The following is a 15,920-nucleotide window of genomic DNA, read 5'->3' on the forward strand; positions in this document are numbered from 1 at the left end:
TCTCCTGGTTTTGAAAGAGTGACCTTATATAAATGGTGTCCTGTGGGGCCTGATGGTGCAGTCTCCCCTGGTCATTGTGCCCTCCTATTGTGGTTGGGCCACAGTTGTTGCAGGCATGCTGAAACGGTGTGCTGGTTCTTGGCCTGGCTGGCTGAGAGGTCTGGCCACAACTGCTCCAGGCCTGCTGATGTGTGGGGCTGGCCTTTGAGAGCAGGAGCCAGTTTGGAGGGGTGCTGGTGCTGACTGAGGCCAGCCACTGGGTGGGGTGGGGCAGCAGCTACTTTGGAGAAGCCAGCTGGGTTGGGTGGGTTGAGGAGGGCTGTTCCTCAGGGACATACTGGGGTGGTGCACATGGTTTAACTAGGTTGATGAACATTGGCAGAAATGGCAACGGCCTGGTAGGTAGAAGAAGAGTTTGAAAAAAACAAAATGTTGCCTGCCAGTGCTTCTGTACCTGGAGAGAGTTCTACCAGATTTCTGCCCCTCCAGCACAAGCCCTGAAATTAGTCAGTAAATTTCCTTTGATAATATCTAGGCTCTTTTCAAGGTGCTGTCTCTGTGCTGGGACTGAGTGAGTTTGTGTGTGAGCCTTTCACGAGCAGTATCTTGATTTCTCACAGCCCTCTACCTCTCCCGGATGTGCGCCCCGCTGGTTTTTAAAGCCAGACATTATGGGGGCTCATATTCCTGGTGCAGGCCCCTTGGAATGGGGAGTCCAACGTGGGGCTCAGACTCCTAGCTCCTCATAAGCTCAGTCTGAATTATTTTGCTCTTATGCATGGTCCTTGGCGTTATGTGCCTATAGAAATTTTGTGCTCATAAATTTGTTTATGCTCATGTTTGGTCTTTCTATCTAGTTTGTAAACTCTTTTTTCCTCTAATTTTTTCTCCTAGCATGTAAAAGTCATATCTGGCAGAGATCTTCAGCAAATCATCTTAGAGCAATGCTACAATTTTGTTTGTGTGAATGTAAGTAGTTAATACAAATGATTGAAAGCACTTGAGGATTTGTATAAATGTAATGTTTGACAAGTACTTAGTTTTCTTGTTTCTTAAGTATTTGAATTTAAGATTTTGATAGATTTGTGTTATTCAATATGTATTTAGAAATGTTATTTTTGTCTTTTGAAATAGGGAAATAACATTTTCTAACAACCTAGTTCACATAATGAAAAGAGGATGATATTTCTTTAGATGGTATTTTCAAATTTCTGATAAAAAGTAGATAAGAAGATAGGTTTGAATTAATGAATTAAAAAAATTTTAAGCTATAATCTTATGGGTATCATTTAACATTGTTTGAAAATTTAAAATTAAGCTTGATAGATATTTTGAATGTTTAAATGTTTAAAAGCTCTCCATTTTTCTCCTTGAATGAACTCTTAAGTCATTTAAGAACTTCTTTTATTTTTCTGGTCTTTCAGGTTATGACCTCTGATTTTGAAGAAACCCAGAAATTACTGAATATGCTTGAAGAGAGTAATCTTTCCATTTTATATCCTGTTGTTGTTATTTCAGTAAGTGAATTAATGCAGACTTTTCAAACTTAGGCTTTGTTCCTTGAAATTCAAGTTTTCTTTTTAACAAAATTTCATCCAACTGAAGAAATCCATCTAAATCCAAACGAAGAAACTCTTCTCATTGGGTTCTTGAATGCACTTTCTTGCTTTGACTAATCTGACTGCAGTTCCTTATTATTTCAATTATTTGGTTGAACTGATAGGTTTTCACCCTAGCAAAAATTGCATGTCTTTTCCTTCATTAGAATTTCAGAGGTTATTGCTGAGTTGACTTATTTGGATAATGTGAAAGAACTTTATTTTAGTGTACTACCAGAATGCCATTAGAGAAGAAATCCCAAAGTTAAAAAACTGAGGGGCACAAATCAGATGGAAGAAAATACTCTTAGGTTGTTTCATCTTCTCTGTTCCATGGACAGCAAAAGTAGAATGAGCAACAGATAAAAGAGAAGTCCTAGAAAAATGGCCCATGAAAGTTTTGGAGAGATCTTTTCTGTGAAAGCCTAAAAGTGTATGTTTAGTACAGAATTTACTTGATTGGCCTTTTAAACTGTGCAGCAGAGGGGAATTTCAGAGGGCAAAACCAAGAAGTAACAAAATCAGAGCCCAGGACTGACAAACTAGCTGAGAAGAATCTGTTGTCAGCAGCATTTTGCTGTGGGAAGGCGTTCCAAACATGAAATTCTCAAAACAATTGCTTAGCAATTGTTGAATTCATAAAGCTCAGGCCTGTGCCATAGTATGGGAATTAAATTCTTGTTAGTTGAGATTATTAATACGGAATAAAGAAAATTTGCACTAAAAATAAGTAGCTCTAGACTGAGCCATGCAAGTAGAAACAAATTAGCAATTGAGGGAAGTTTGATTATTTCACCTCCCTATTGTATTTGATTTTTTTTTTTTTTTTGCGGTACGCGGGCCTCTCACTGCCGTGGCCTCTCCCGTAGTGGAGCACAGGCTCCGGATGCGCAGGCTCAGCGGCCATGGCTCACGGGCCCAGCCGCTCCATGGCACGTGGGATCCTCCCGGACCGGGGCACGAACCCACGTCCCCTGCATCGGCAGGCAGACTCTCAACCACTGCGCCACCAGGGAAGCCCCTTGTATTTGATTTTATGCCCTAGAGATGAGTTCCATGAGTTCTGGTGATCATGGAAACCCAAATTCCTCATTTGGATGATTTTAACAGAAATATAGATGTTTTCATTGAGATTTTTAGGAACAGCATGAAATGTTCCTAATGCTGAAGGGCTCTGAGTCTCCATAGGTTGGAGATAAATTCAGAGTTCTGTTTGGCTCCCTATTCATCGCTCCCCATTAACTTGCTTAGAAATCTCATTCACACCATGTCCCCAGATATTCTTCTGAAGAGGCAGAAGAGTACTGTAAAGAGAGCAAAGGCTTTGAATTCAAAATACCTTGGTTCCTTGGTCAAGTTACTTAACTTTTCTGAGGCTTGCTTTCCTCCTTTTAGAAATGAGGCTAGTAGCCCTACTTCTTAAATCACTGTCAGGATTAAGATGAATGAATGTAAAATGTAGTTGATATTATAGTGCTGGGCCCTTGGCAGCCGTGCAATGTGAGTTTCATTTAATAGTCTAGCTCCTGCTCTTTCCAATTTGGATGAGATGAATCAAAGCTTACTCATGCTGCTCTAATCTGATTCCTGAGCTTCAGTCCTACATTGTTCAGCATTTTATCAGGTACTTCCATTTGAGTACTTGACTATCTTCTCACACCTAGCATGTCAGATCTCTCTCAAAACCACATTCCCGGTCAGTTGACTTCTCTTAGTGGCAGTATAGTTGCAGCAGGCATGCAGGTGGGAATCTGTGTCATCAATGAATTTTCCTTCTACCCCTTTCCTCTGCTTCTCTTCACCAAATACACACACGCGCGCACACACACACACACACACACACACACACACAGCATTTTTAAGCTGTTAGTTCTTGTAGTTTATTGTTACTATTGTATCTCAAGTTCAGTCCTTTGTATTGCTTCCATAAATATATGGATTTAGTTTTCTGTTGACTTCTGTAGAGTTCCATTTCACATATCCTAGTAAATGCCAGATTTTCATTCTTTTTTTTTTTGGCTACCTAGTGTTCTGTATTAAACTAAGGGAAAAGGTGGACAATCCTCTAGTTAAGAAGGAAGTGTCTACGGGAACTAGTTTTAGAATAGTATTATTATAAGTCAGTATACGCTAAGTCAATATGCTATAAAAACTGTAAAATGTTCACTTTAAAGTGGAGAGTTGTTACTCTATAGTTAATACTTGTCTACGTGTTACTTTCCCATTGCATAGGTAGAATCAGTGTGGTGATTATTAGGGTTATTAGTAAACTTAATAGGAAAATGTCTCTAGGACATATCTGGCTTGGGGTGGAACAAATCACTGGAAAGGAAAGAATACTGCCTTGTTGGATTGAGAGTCAAGTAAATTGTCTCTGGATTTTTTAATTGTCCTGTAAATGATTGTGTAAAGGCTTCAAATTTTTTTTCCTTCTGATGTTACTTTACCCCCAAATTGCCAAAAGGCCATTTCAGTTTCCCTGTGACTTAAAATTTGGCAGAATCATTCAAATATTCCCCAAATAAATAGTTGTGTGGAAAATATTATAGTGTAGAATAAAAGACTTAAAGTTGAGTCTAGATATCTGGGGACACAATTTTTACATTAGTTAAGTGGGAACAATACATACACATATAGTGTGTGGATATGAAAGTATGAATACATATGCAGACATATATACATATATATGTAATTGAAAAGACATTATGTGAATCAGGTAGCTCTGAGGCTATGGTGTGTTTACTTTGCTTCTATCTGAATTACTTCTCTAGAAGATTAAGCCAAGACAGAAAGGACCCTACTGGGCTTCCCTGGTGGCGCAGTGGTTGAGAGTCCACCTGCCAATGCAGGGGACACGGGTTCGTGCCCCGAGCCGGGAAGATCCCACATGCCGCAGAGCGGCTGGGCCCATGAGCCCTGGCCGCTGAGCCTGCGCGTCTGGAGCCTGTGCCCCACAACAGTGAGAGGCCTGCGTACCGCAAAAAGAAAAAAAAAAAAAAAAAAGGACCCTACCATGGGGGATTTTTTTTTTTTTAAATAAGCCTTTCTAAAGCACTTTTAAATTCTGAGAAGAGTCTGTTCATTTGCTTCCCTCACAGGTAGATTTTATTCATCAGAAAATAAATCCAAAGTGACATCCGAGTCATAGAAAAGTATCTCCATTTTTATTTTTTGATTATGTGGTTCAATAGTTATTGAATAAACGTATTGTAAATGTTTACGGGCCTATTTTTTCTTGGCTGACATGTAGTACAGTGGTCCTTTTTCCTATGCCATGGTTTATCAACTTTGATTTTCAGTCCATCTGAAGAGAGGAAGGCTTGGTAGGAATCAGTCAGATGAAAAGGAAAATTGTGGTTGAGTAGGTGTTTGTGAGGGTTTTTTCAACTCAGAGGGTATTTAGTTAAGGCTCTCATTTGCAGTGTCATCATGTTTTACTGTACAAGGGCAAATATTCAGAAGAAATGGGACTGAAAGTCAGTTTAGCTGGGGCATTTGTTTGACGAAAACATTAGGTCATGTTCTCAGTGCTAAAAAATTGATGTCAGGACTACAGTATTGATGAAGCCCACATATCTCTTCTATTATATTCTTATGTAGATATAGAAAAATATTTTGGAATACCCTGGTTAGCTGTCATTCAGTAGTCATTCAGAAAGTACGTGTGACTTTCAACTTCATTCTGGAGTATTTACACCTTGGAGGGAGCTAACTACTAAAGGAATGGATGGTTAATGGTGCTGGGTTCTAGGTATTTAGGATGCTTAGGTTTTAGTTCGGGTTCTGTAGGGTTCTTGGTTGTCCAAAGATCAGAGATCAACTTCTCCCTGGATTTTATGAAAGCAAAATGGTTAGGAAATACTTAATGTAGGAGGTTTTTGTTATCTAAGATAAACTGGCGTAGGTAGAGGCTACTGCTTTAAGATCCATGTAGAGAAAAGAACAAAATTTTAGCATGAAATGTAGGACAAATAATTGGGATTTTATTCTAGAAGAACTAAGATATTTATTAAAATAATTTTATCTTCTATTTTTAAAATTTAGGTTATGTTTGCAAAAATAAACTTTTTTGAATGATCTTGTAGACATTTATGTGATAATATGTTGTGACATGCTTCATTTCAAGTGGTCATTTTTGTGAAAATATTTTTGGTTATTTTTAGTTTTGTAAGAAATATTCTTTATTACTACTTTGTTCACAATACCCTTTTGGACCATCTATTTAGTCATCATTCTTATATTTTTTTGATGTATTTTAGGTAGTCTAATTTTGCCTGCTTCTTAATTCTTGATGATGTTGAATATGATTTAAGGAATTTATCAATGTTAATTTGATCAACTTAAAAAATCTTCTGTTTTGGTAGGTATAACTTAATTGTAGTTATAATGAGTTATCAGAATTTTCCAAATTTCTGTAGTCACCTGGAGACTGACGGATGATAAAATAGGTGCCAGCATTAAAGTGAGGAGAGATAGTTGGGTGGGGTCACTTTTTAAGTATTCTGTTTCTCAGTGCATCTGTGTGGCTTAGGATGACATTTGTTATTGTATGCAGTCTTTCAACTGTGAGCCTTTGGGAACACATATTTGGATAGCAATCACACCTTGTACTAGACTAGTCTCTACTTGAAAGAAAAAAAAAGCCTTTTTAAAACTAGAAACTGGTTGGCATGAAGGAATTTTAAAAATTTAGATCACTTTCTGTGTTTTTTTAACAAGAAAAACCTTATAAACATTAAAAGCCAATGCTTTCTTTCGTAAAGTTGTGTAGGAATTATGTTTAAGAATCCTTTTCAGATGTGATTTTTGATGCTGTTTAGTCTATCACGTAAGTTATCAAGGAGGCAAGTTTTTATCCCGAGTTGACTGAAGTTTTTGTTAGCCTCTCTTTCTTGTGGTTACCAGGGGGTGGATAGTACTGCTAGCACCTTTTCCAGATTGCAGCTGTCAAGAGGGTCATCTGAAAGCTCTTTTGGAATCATCTGATACAATAACTATCAACATGGGACATGTTCAGTTTTCTATTTTCTACTCCTATTATTTGTTTTTGTTCACTAAAGTAATGATAAACAAATGTTTAGAAAAGACAATATTTTAGATCTATTAGAATAGTAAAAGGTAAATTCATAAAGTTTCTGATATAAAAATCACTCCAAAAAAACCCCATAGGCTTCTATTTAAATTGTACAAGACACAAAAGTGTTAAGAGTCTGAATCGTAGGTTGTCTTTGCTTAGAAATTAATGATCAGAGAGATGTTTTTTCCCCAGTAATGGAGGAGATTTTCAGAAGACAAGGCTAAGTGTAGCTGTTTCCATCCAAGTTTATGTAAAATCAAATGTAAAACTGTCAAAAAATACTTTCCAGGTCCAGAAAATAAAATAGAGATTCCACTTTATTTGGATCTGGCAAGATTTCCACAAAATATCCTTTAGTACTACTATCAGATGAGATAGTGGACAGTATATTCTTGTTTATTCAGTGAGCATAGCTGATTCATATAATAGGCACCAAAAGTTTGATTTTTAAAAGCAGAAAGAAATTGGCCACAAATTTAAGTGGAAGTTAAAAACTGAGAAATGAAGCAAATTCTTTAATTTTACTTGATAAAATAGTTTATCACTTTCCACAGCAAAATAATTTTACAGTAATTATCTGGATAATTATCCAAGAGCTCTAATTTCCCCTGACAATGTAGACAGTAATTTTATTGGTGCTTTAGGAGAGATAGGAATCTTTTCATGAATTTACTTAAGCAAAAAACATAAATTCCCATATGGAATTTTAATGCTTTGAAAAACATAAATAAACCTTCAAAAGTGCCTAATTTAGTTCTAGTTACAGGGAAGTAGTTTATTGACATAATAGATCAGAATACATGATCTTTAAAATACTTCAAAATGTTTAATATTTGAACATGTCAGCAAATTAAAAAAATGGAAAACCACCATCAATTGACACTTGATACATTCACATCTGGGGAAACTGTCACAGAGATGTAAATTGTTTCCAGAAGGTTCCACACTCACTAGTGGCAGAGCCAGGAACAGAATCAATCCAATGTGCAGTTTATCATATACACTTGTTACTCTTATGCACTCATGAATGTGTTAAATAATAAGATGGAAAGAGATTAAAAATACACATATACACATATATATATATGTGTGTTTAAAATTTCTTCCTAATAAAGAACAAATGACAATTGGAAAAACACATTGATTCCTTCTTTTAAGTGCTAATGGTTTCTTTCTTTAACTTCACAGGGAACTGAGCCTTTATTGAACTTAAGTTATAAAAATCTGTGGTCCTGTTAAATTTCTTAACAGAACCCAGCATGTATATTTTTCACTTTAACTCTTGTTCTATACATTTCATTCTGTTAACCTTATTACTACTGGACTAAGAAAGTGTGTTTGTAAGACAAAATTTCTTATAAGACCAAAAAAGAGAGCACTTCCTATCATAATTCTTACTGCTTTCATATTGAGTTTACTCTTTATGGGGCACAGTTTACCTTAGAACAATATTGGTTTGAACTGTGCAGGTCCACTTATAGGCAGATTTTTTTTAGTAGTAAATACTATAGTACTACAGGATCCTAGTTGGTTGAATCCACGGATGCTGAGGAACTGTGGGATGAATGAGGAATCGTGTATTCGGAGGGCTGACCATAAGTTATGTGTGGATTTTCAGCTGTGCCAAGGGTTGGTGCCCCTAACCCCCCACATTGTTCAAGGGTCAACTATGAATGTTTCAGGTCCTAGTTTATTTACATTATTTTTGAATGGATATTTTGTGTGTGTGTGTGTGTGTGTGTGTTTAATAGCCAATGAATGACCAAGGGATTAAGCCCCATTCCCTCTTCTATTCCTGTCTCAACCATGTTGCTATTGTAGCCTTATGGATACCTTGATTTTTCCCTTAGAAAATTATAACTTTATTATATGTTAAACATCTGTGATGTCGTCACTTAAGATACTTTAAAGTTTTCTCTTTCATGTTTGTACACAGCTTCAGTGGCAGAAATGCAATCACTTCCACAAAATTCTACAAATGTTTTCATTTGTTTTCTTCTCATATAGTAAGTCTCAGGTATTTCCTGCCTAAATCAATAATAAAATCTAAGTAAATATTGGTTTAAGATACCTTTAGAACCTTTTTGCCCTTTCAGTCACTAAGGGATTCATATCTAACACAAAGATGAGGAATGATGAAGTCATTCTTGTAGGAGGTGTTGAATAGAAAGAATTGACTGTTTTTTTAAGTTTTAGGAGATCTTTGCTTCCAATGGTTACTAGAAAGTTTGTGTTGTTGGATATAGAAATTCCCTAAGATTAATTGTGATGGACATGTAACTGATGATGTGTAAAGAACTGATTCTCATAGGACATACCTTCTGGTAGTCTTTCTTTTAATGAATAAAGGTTATTTATTTTCAGATAGAATCATGTTCTAATGGATGTACAAATAGAATGAATTCCAGAGAACTTTTTCTCTGTTTTCAGAATAATTTTTTTTCCTGATTAAGCATGGAGTTTGGAATCACTAATTTTCTATTTTAAGTAGTTTACTAAACTTGGTCAGATGAGCAAAGTTGTTTGTGAATTTATTTGCCAGTGCTGTCCTAGCAAATCAGTTTATAAAATTTAACATGAAATGAATAGGAGGCAAAAGAAAGGAAAATAGCCTCCTTTGTTAAGTGGCTTACATGAATTTTAGCCCTAGAAAAGGAAATAAACAATTGGTTTGGTCATTCAGTTTTTAAAAATTATGTCGGGATTTCTTTTATTAGATTTTTTTTGTGCACTGGATTCTGTTTTAAACAGTGGAAATGGCCCTTAGCTTAATTATGTTATGGTATTTCTTTACAAAGATGGGACCAAATATATTTTCTGTACCGTTTATTATTTTTAAATTACATGTTATACTTCTGTAATTTATTATAAATATATATGCTAATATGAACATAGCTAAGCCTGACTTTGTTTATAATATCTAAAAGGATTTTACTTCATGGAGTAAACAAAATTATATTTTTGTAAAGGAGGTGTTGAATAGAAAGAATTGGCTATTTAACGTTTTAGGAGATCTTTGGCAGGGTAAGGATGTGAACCTGGAGTGGGATTCAAGGTATAGGTACTAGGTGTGTGCAAATCACACACCTATTAACCTTTTCAAGTTATTTCCTGTCTCTGCACTTTAGGTCAGAATTTTTATCTATAAAAGCACGGGATGTTCTTGATTGCATCTAAGTAGCTTCTCTTTCTAAAAATATTGTCTATACTACAATATTTTGTGATGTCTTTTTACTTTTGTATGATCCACGATGGATGTCTTTTACATACAGATATGGTAGAGCAATTTAGATTATTACAGTCTTGTTCAATATGAATCAGGTGGTAGGATATTCCTTTTTTGAGCAATTTTTGACACCTTTCTGTACTTTAGTCCTTTTCACAAAACTCATGGGATTTTTAAAATTGTTTCTCTTGTGTTTTTACCTCTTTCTTATTTATCTTCCTCTTTCATAGTCTGGGTTTTATTGTGTTAAGTCTAGCTCTTCCCTTTTTGCATTTATCCCTTTTTTTCTAACAACAGTTGCAAGATTAATTTTTCTCCCATCTCCCAAGAAATCTATCCTTCCATGTGTAGCCAGGTCCTACCTTCTGAAAATGATTTATTAATCATTAAAACTCACACCAATGCTGTTTCTTACTAATTCATTTTAAACTTACTTTAGGTGCTGTCTAGTTAGCACTTTACAGGGAACTATCCTGGTCTCTTCATTATCTAATTAATTGCTTAATATAAATTCATATAGCATTTACTGAACATCTGTGTGTCAGGTATTTTGACATACATGTAGCTTATTTCATAATGTAATACTTTTTTAAACTACATCTTACTTTAGAAGAATGAGGCATTTCCATATGTGCTAATTTTCCAGATTTTCATATCTTGATCTGAAGTAAGGAAATAATTTTATTTAGCTATTTTTGTTTTTGTAAATGAAGATTCTTAATAATATGAGCTTAATTAAAAGATGAGTTAGCCTGGGAAGTGATGCAGTGGTTGGGAGGTCACAGGACTCTGGTCACTATCTGTCCCTTCTATCCACCACCCCAAGGTAAGAACTGTATTAGGTCTGTTTGAGAAAGGGGCAATTTAGCCTGGAATAGAATATCAGGATAGATCTTCTTAAGTATAAGGGAGAAAGCTGAAATTTGGAAGGCTGAGTGGGGTCTGAGTCTATGAGGAGTAAGAGGAATAGCATTTCTATTTGGAAAGAGTAGCACATAGGATGGTTAGAACTGGAAAGAGCCAGTGTATCTGAAACAGAGAGAATGAATTACACATTGGGGAGAGTTAAGGTGAGAACTACACAGGTCTAGGTCAAGGTGGGCCTTCGAAGTTTGAACTCTATAAAGGAGTACTGAACAGTAGAAATTGATGTGATCAGCTTTGCACTTTACACATCATTCTGGATGCAACACAGAGAATGGACTAAAGTGATCCAGAGGGATTCCTTGATGCATTTGATTTCATTTAGAGGCTATTGCAATAGTCTAAGAAATAATGGTGGTGGCTAGGACTAGGGTAGTTTTATAGTGAATGTGCAGAAATGGCTAGAGTCAAGATATATTTAAGAGATAGAAGTACTAAGATTTAGTACTTCATTTAATAAGAGAGGAAGCATAATCTCTGATTTTATGTTTTGTGAAATTGGGTGCATAATAGCAAAATAGGCAACATTCGAGAAGGATCTTTATGGTTTGTTTCTGAAAGCTGAATAGGCAGATGATTATTGTGAACTTATTGGCAGAAATAATTAGAAAGATTTCACTCATATCCAAAAGCTTCCTAGGTGCTTGTGTGTTGGTGTTTTATGTGTGTGTGTGTTTGAACAGAAGTTTTTATCCTAAAACCTATACTTGGAAAGGCAAGTTACATGCCTCCAAGGCCTCCTTAATACTTGAATTTTAATAGAATTCCAGGTATAAGCACAATTTAAAATACCTTTCATATTATAATGCACTTGCCAAGTTATATAGTGTTTGTATTGATGGATCATGTTTTTTACAAAAGTTTCTCTGTACTAATGCTACACATTCTGAGAAAAAACAAAAACAGTAAAACAAATCTTGTCCATGGTTTGAGTCATTAGCAGACAGGAAGATGGTTGGAATATTCCAAGCCTAAGCAGTATTTCCTTAGGATAAAAATCTATAGCTACCTAAAAATAGATTACTTAGGCAGTTTTCTGGAAACTCAACTTTCTTTTATTGAAAGAATGGAAAGGTGATGGAATTAGTGCAAAAGCTTCTTGTTCCAAACATCCCTTGGCTTGAACTCTACTTGCAATAAGTTTATGCGTGACACTTTTGAAAAGTATAGCATGATTCAGTTTTCCAGGCACCACAGGTTTTATTTTATGGGATTTTGAAGTTTATACTTATTCTACTCAAATGCCAGGATACTTTATTCACTGGTACCTGCTAAGGTAGAATGCAACAAGTGTTGCCAGGATAATCCTAGTGTCAGTAGTGGAAAATTCTTATTTGGGAATGACAGGACTGTTAAGCCTGCCTGTCTCTTCTGAGTACTCTGAGTAGTATACCCATTTCTAGATCATTTGAGAAAGAACTATAAATGTCTTCTGAAAAAATTCAATGTGTTTATGGTAATAACTGAGTTCTACGATTTTTGCTCAACCAATGAAAATATAACTGATCTTCTGTTTCTTGTTCTTCCCATTTGTAAGAAATGCAACTCTCACGACATTTATAATTCTCAGAACCCCACCCCAACCCCAAATGTGGCCTGCTAATGCATATTATTAGTATAATTATGTTAATGTTAGTAATAACAGACACTCATTGAATGTTTGACATGAGTCACTATCCTTTTCTTTTAAAGTAAATAATCCCATTTAATCCTCAGAGCAATCCTAAGAGTTGATTATCATAGATGCTATTATCCGCAGTTCAAGAATAAGCGCTGTGCTCATTTCACTTTATCACATGACATGGATGAGGGATGTCAATACTTGCCCTTTTCAAGTAACAATAGATTGTTAAAGAAGAAAAGGGTCTGAAAAATCGTTTAGTAGAATGCTCTCATTTTACAAGAGATAATTGAGGCCGTTTTCTTTCCCTGGATCTGAGATAAATTTTTTATATTAGGCGTGTCAAATTGTTCTTGTAGAGGGCCAGTAATGCATACTTTAGACTGCATTGACCATATGGTCTTGGTCGCAACTATTCCACTCTGCTATAGTGCAAAAGCAGCCATAGACAAGATGTCAAAGAACGTGTGTGGCTGTGTTTCTATAAAACTTCATTCACAGAAAACAGGCAGGAGGCTGGACTGACTCATGGGCCATAGGTTCTCGAACTTTGGCTTAAATTTTCAATCCGAAATGATCTATTTGCCACAGTTACTTAGTACCTTTACTAAAATATCTGTTAGACATTCTTTAATAGACGTATACTCTCTGGGTCATCAGTCTCATGATTTAAAGTATTGCTTGTATGCCAATTCCTACATTTTTACATCCAATTTTCATTATTCCTATGTTTTGACAGGAATGTTTAAGTGCATGAAGTTTAAAAAGTTTGTAATTATCTTCTTCCTTGAAAGAACTGTCCCTCCCAAAACTGTCTCTTTTGTTTTCAGTTTTGACCTCATCACAGCCACTATAACAGGTTTTGCTAATTGCAAATCTACTGTTACTCTCACTGTCAGGAAGGGAAAAATTTTCCTCTACCCCTCTAAGTTCTTTTGGCTGGTCTAATAATTGATACAAGGCAGATTAACAGGAGAAAGAAAATTTTAATTTTGTATGTGCAAAGGTACCCAAGAGTAATCAAAGCAGCCTGTTGATATAACCTTTTAGGCAAAGAAACTTAAGGTTCAGTACTAATTAGCGAAGAAACTAAGCAGAGTGTGTTTACACAGACTTCTCAGCCCTGAATTCCCTGTCTCTGGCCATAAGAATGTCTGTTTACCTCCTGGTACAGGGAGGGTGGCTTCCACATGGAAACTTACTTCCTGCTTTCAGGGGGACAAAAAGGAGGCTCAGAGTGTCCTTGTACCCACTGTTTCTCAAGTAACTTTAATTCAAAACAATCAGTATGTCAAAGTGGTATATTTTGGCGTGGTCTGCCCTGAACCCCGTCATTATTTAAACCTTCTAGACACTCCTCATCCCCGCTGGACAAAGCTCAGTCAGATCATAAAGCCTTGGGCTGTTCTGGCTCTTGCTTAATTTTATCATCCTTATTCTTCTTTCTTCACTGAGCAATTTGCCCTCTGGTAATACTGAACTACTATAGTTCTGCACATGTACTGTGTTACCTGACACATCTGTGTTTACTCTGGTGAGTTTTTCTACCTGAGACACCATTTTTCTAGTGCTTGCTTGCTTGACTCCTATTATCCTTAAAGTATGAGTGACAATATTTTGTCTTGGAATCCTTTCTTTATATTCGTGTGCTCAGAGTCTTTTTCCCGTTTTGAAGACAGCTTGTGTAGGCGTTCAGAAATGTTTATTGACTTGAATTTGCCTTGACATTTTCACTTACAAATGTAGGTACATTAAAACAGAATCAGTTATTCTTAGAAATTCAAAGTGTTATAATGGACTTTTGTAGTGGTTTGCCCCAATGCGTAGAGTGTCTTTACTTGTGAACTCCAAAAATACCTGTTTTTTAAAAAAAATCAGAAAATGCTGCTCTAAATGGCCTGCAGACAACCTTAATAATAATAGCAGTAATACATTTTATCATGTATGATGAAATTTTGACAAGTCACTAAAATACCTGAAGATTATATACTAAGCTCAGTGAAGAATCACACACCTGTTCTTTGTAACTTCTTCAGTGATTTGTATTCTCTGACAATTTTTCTCAGAGTTTTCTCAAACAGAAAAATAAGTAAATAAATAAATACAGAGTTAAATGTTTCAGATAATAGTAGCTAAACAAATCAGTGCTTCATATTGGGATTGCTTTTAACTTTTGGTTCTAAAATTTGTTACAGACCATACAGATGTTACTTAAGTTAATTGTAGTTGTACATAATGCTTCAAATAATTGTATTAATAGCAAAATACAACAGTGGCAGAGTTATGTCCTTATAAGAGAATCAATCTTGTGAAATAATCTGAAAAAGATTCATTTTATGACTTTTTTACATGTTTTAAAGTAATACTCGGTTTTTCTTTTTTTTTTTTTATTAGTTTCTGCTTTATAACAAAGTGAATCAGTCATACATATACATCTGTTTCCACATCCCCTCCCTCACGCATCTCCCTCCCTCCCACCCTCCCCGTCCCACCCCTTCAGGCGGTCACAAAGCCCCGAGCTGATCTCCCTGTGCTCTGCGGCTGCTTCCCACTATCTATCTACCTTACGTTTGGTAGTGTATATATGTCCATGCCTCTCTTTCTCTTTGTCACAGCTTACCCTTCCCCCTCCCCTTATCCTCAAGTCCATTCTCAAGTAGGTCTGTGTCTTTATTCCCGTTTTACCCCTAGGTGCTTCATGACATTTTTCTTTAAATTCCATATATATGTGTTAGCATACGGTATTTGTCTTTCTCTTTCTGACTTACTTCACTCTGTATGACAGACTCTAGGTCTATCCACCTCATTACAAATAGCTCAGTTTCGTTTCTTTTTATGGCTGAGTAATATTCCATTGTATATATGTGCCACATCTTCTTTATCCATTCATCTGATGATGGACACCTAGGTTGTTTCCAGCTCCGGGCTATTGTGAATAGAGCTGCAATGAACATTTTGGTACATGTCTCTTTTTGAATTATGGTTTTCTCAGGGTATATGCCTAGTAGTGGGATTGCTGGGTCATATGGTAGTTCTATTTTTAGTTTTTTAAGGAACCTCCATACTGTTCTCCATAGTGGCTGTACCAATTCACATTCCCACCAGCAGTGCAAGAGTGTTCCCTTTTCTCCACACCCTCTCCAGCATTTATAGTTTCTAGATTTCTTGATGATGGCCATTCTGACTGGTGTGAGATGATATCTCATTGTAGTTTTGATTTGCATTTCTCTAATGATTAATGATGTTGAGCGTTCTTTCATGTGTTTGTTGGCAGTCTGTATATCTTCTTTGGAGAAATGCCTATTTAAGTCTTCTGCCCATTTTTGGATTGGGTTGTTTGTTTTTTTGCTATTGAGCTGCATGAGCTGTTTATAAATTTTGGAGATTAATCCTTTGTCAGTTGCTTCATTGGCAAATATTTTCTCCCATTCTGAGGGTTGTCTTTTGGTCTTGTTTATGGTTTCCTTTGCTGTG

At 36.0% G+C, this 15,920-nt stretch overlaps 1 protein-coding gene across 3 annotated transcripts in view; it reads left to right on the top strand.

Annotated features, from left to right (window-relative positions):
• CRPPA (CDP-L-ribitol pyrophosphorylase A) overlaps nucleotides 1-15,920 on the top strand; it is a gene marked incomplete at both ends in the record, with an annotated part of 299,741 nt that overhangs the window by 163,421 nt on the left and 120,400 nt on the right. For all 3 annotated transcript variants that reach the window (XM_079711014.1, XM_079711015.1, XM_079711016.1), the window contains 2 exons: nucleotides 895-969; nucleotides 1,425-1,517. In XM_079711014.1, coding sequence (XP_079567140.1) covers nucleotides 895-969; nucleotides 1,425-1,517 — 168 coding nt within the window. The remainder of the gene's footprint in view (nucleotides 1-894; nucleotides 970-1,424; nucleotides 1,518-15,920) is intronic.

The sequence above is a fragment of the Hyperoodon ampullatus genome (genome assembly GCF_949752795.1).
Source record: "Hyperoodon ampullatus genome assembly, chromosome: 9".
NCBI classification, from domain to species: Eukaryota; Metazoa; Chordata; class Mammalia; order Artiodactyla; family Ziphiidae; genus Hyperoodon; species Hyperoodon ampullatus.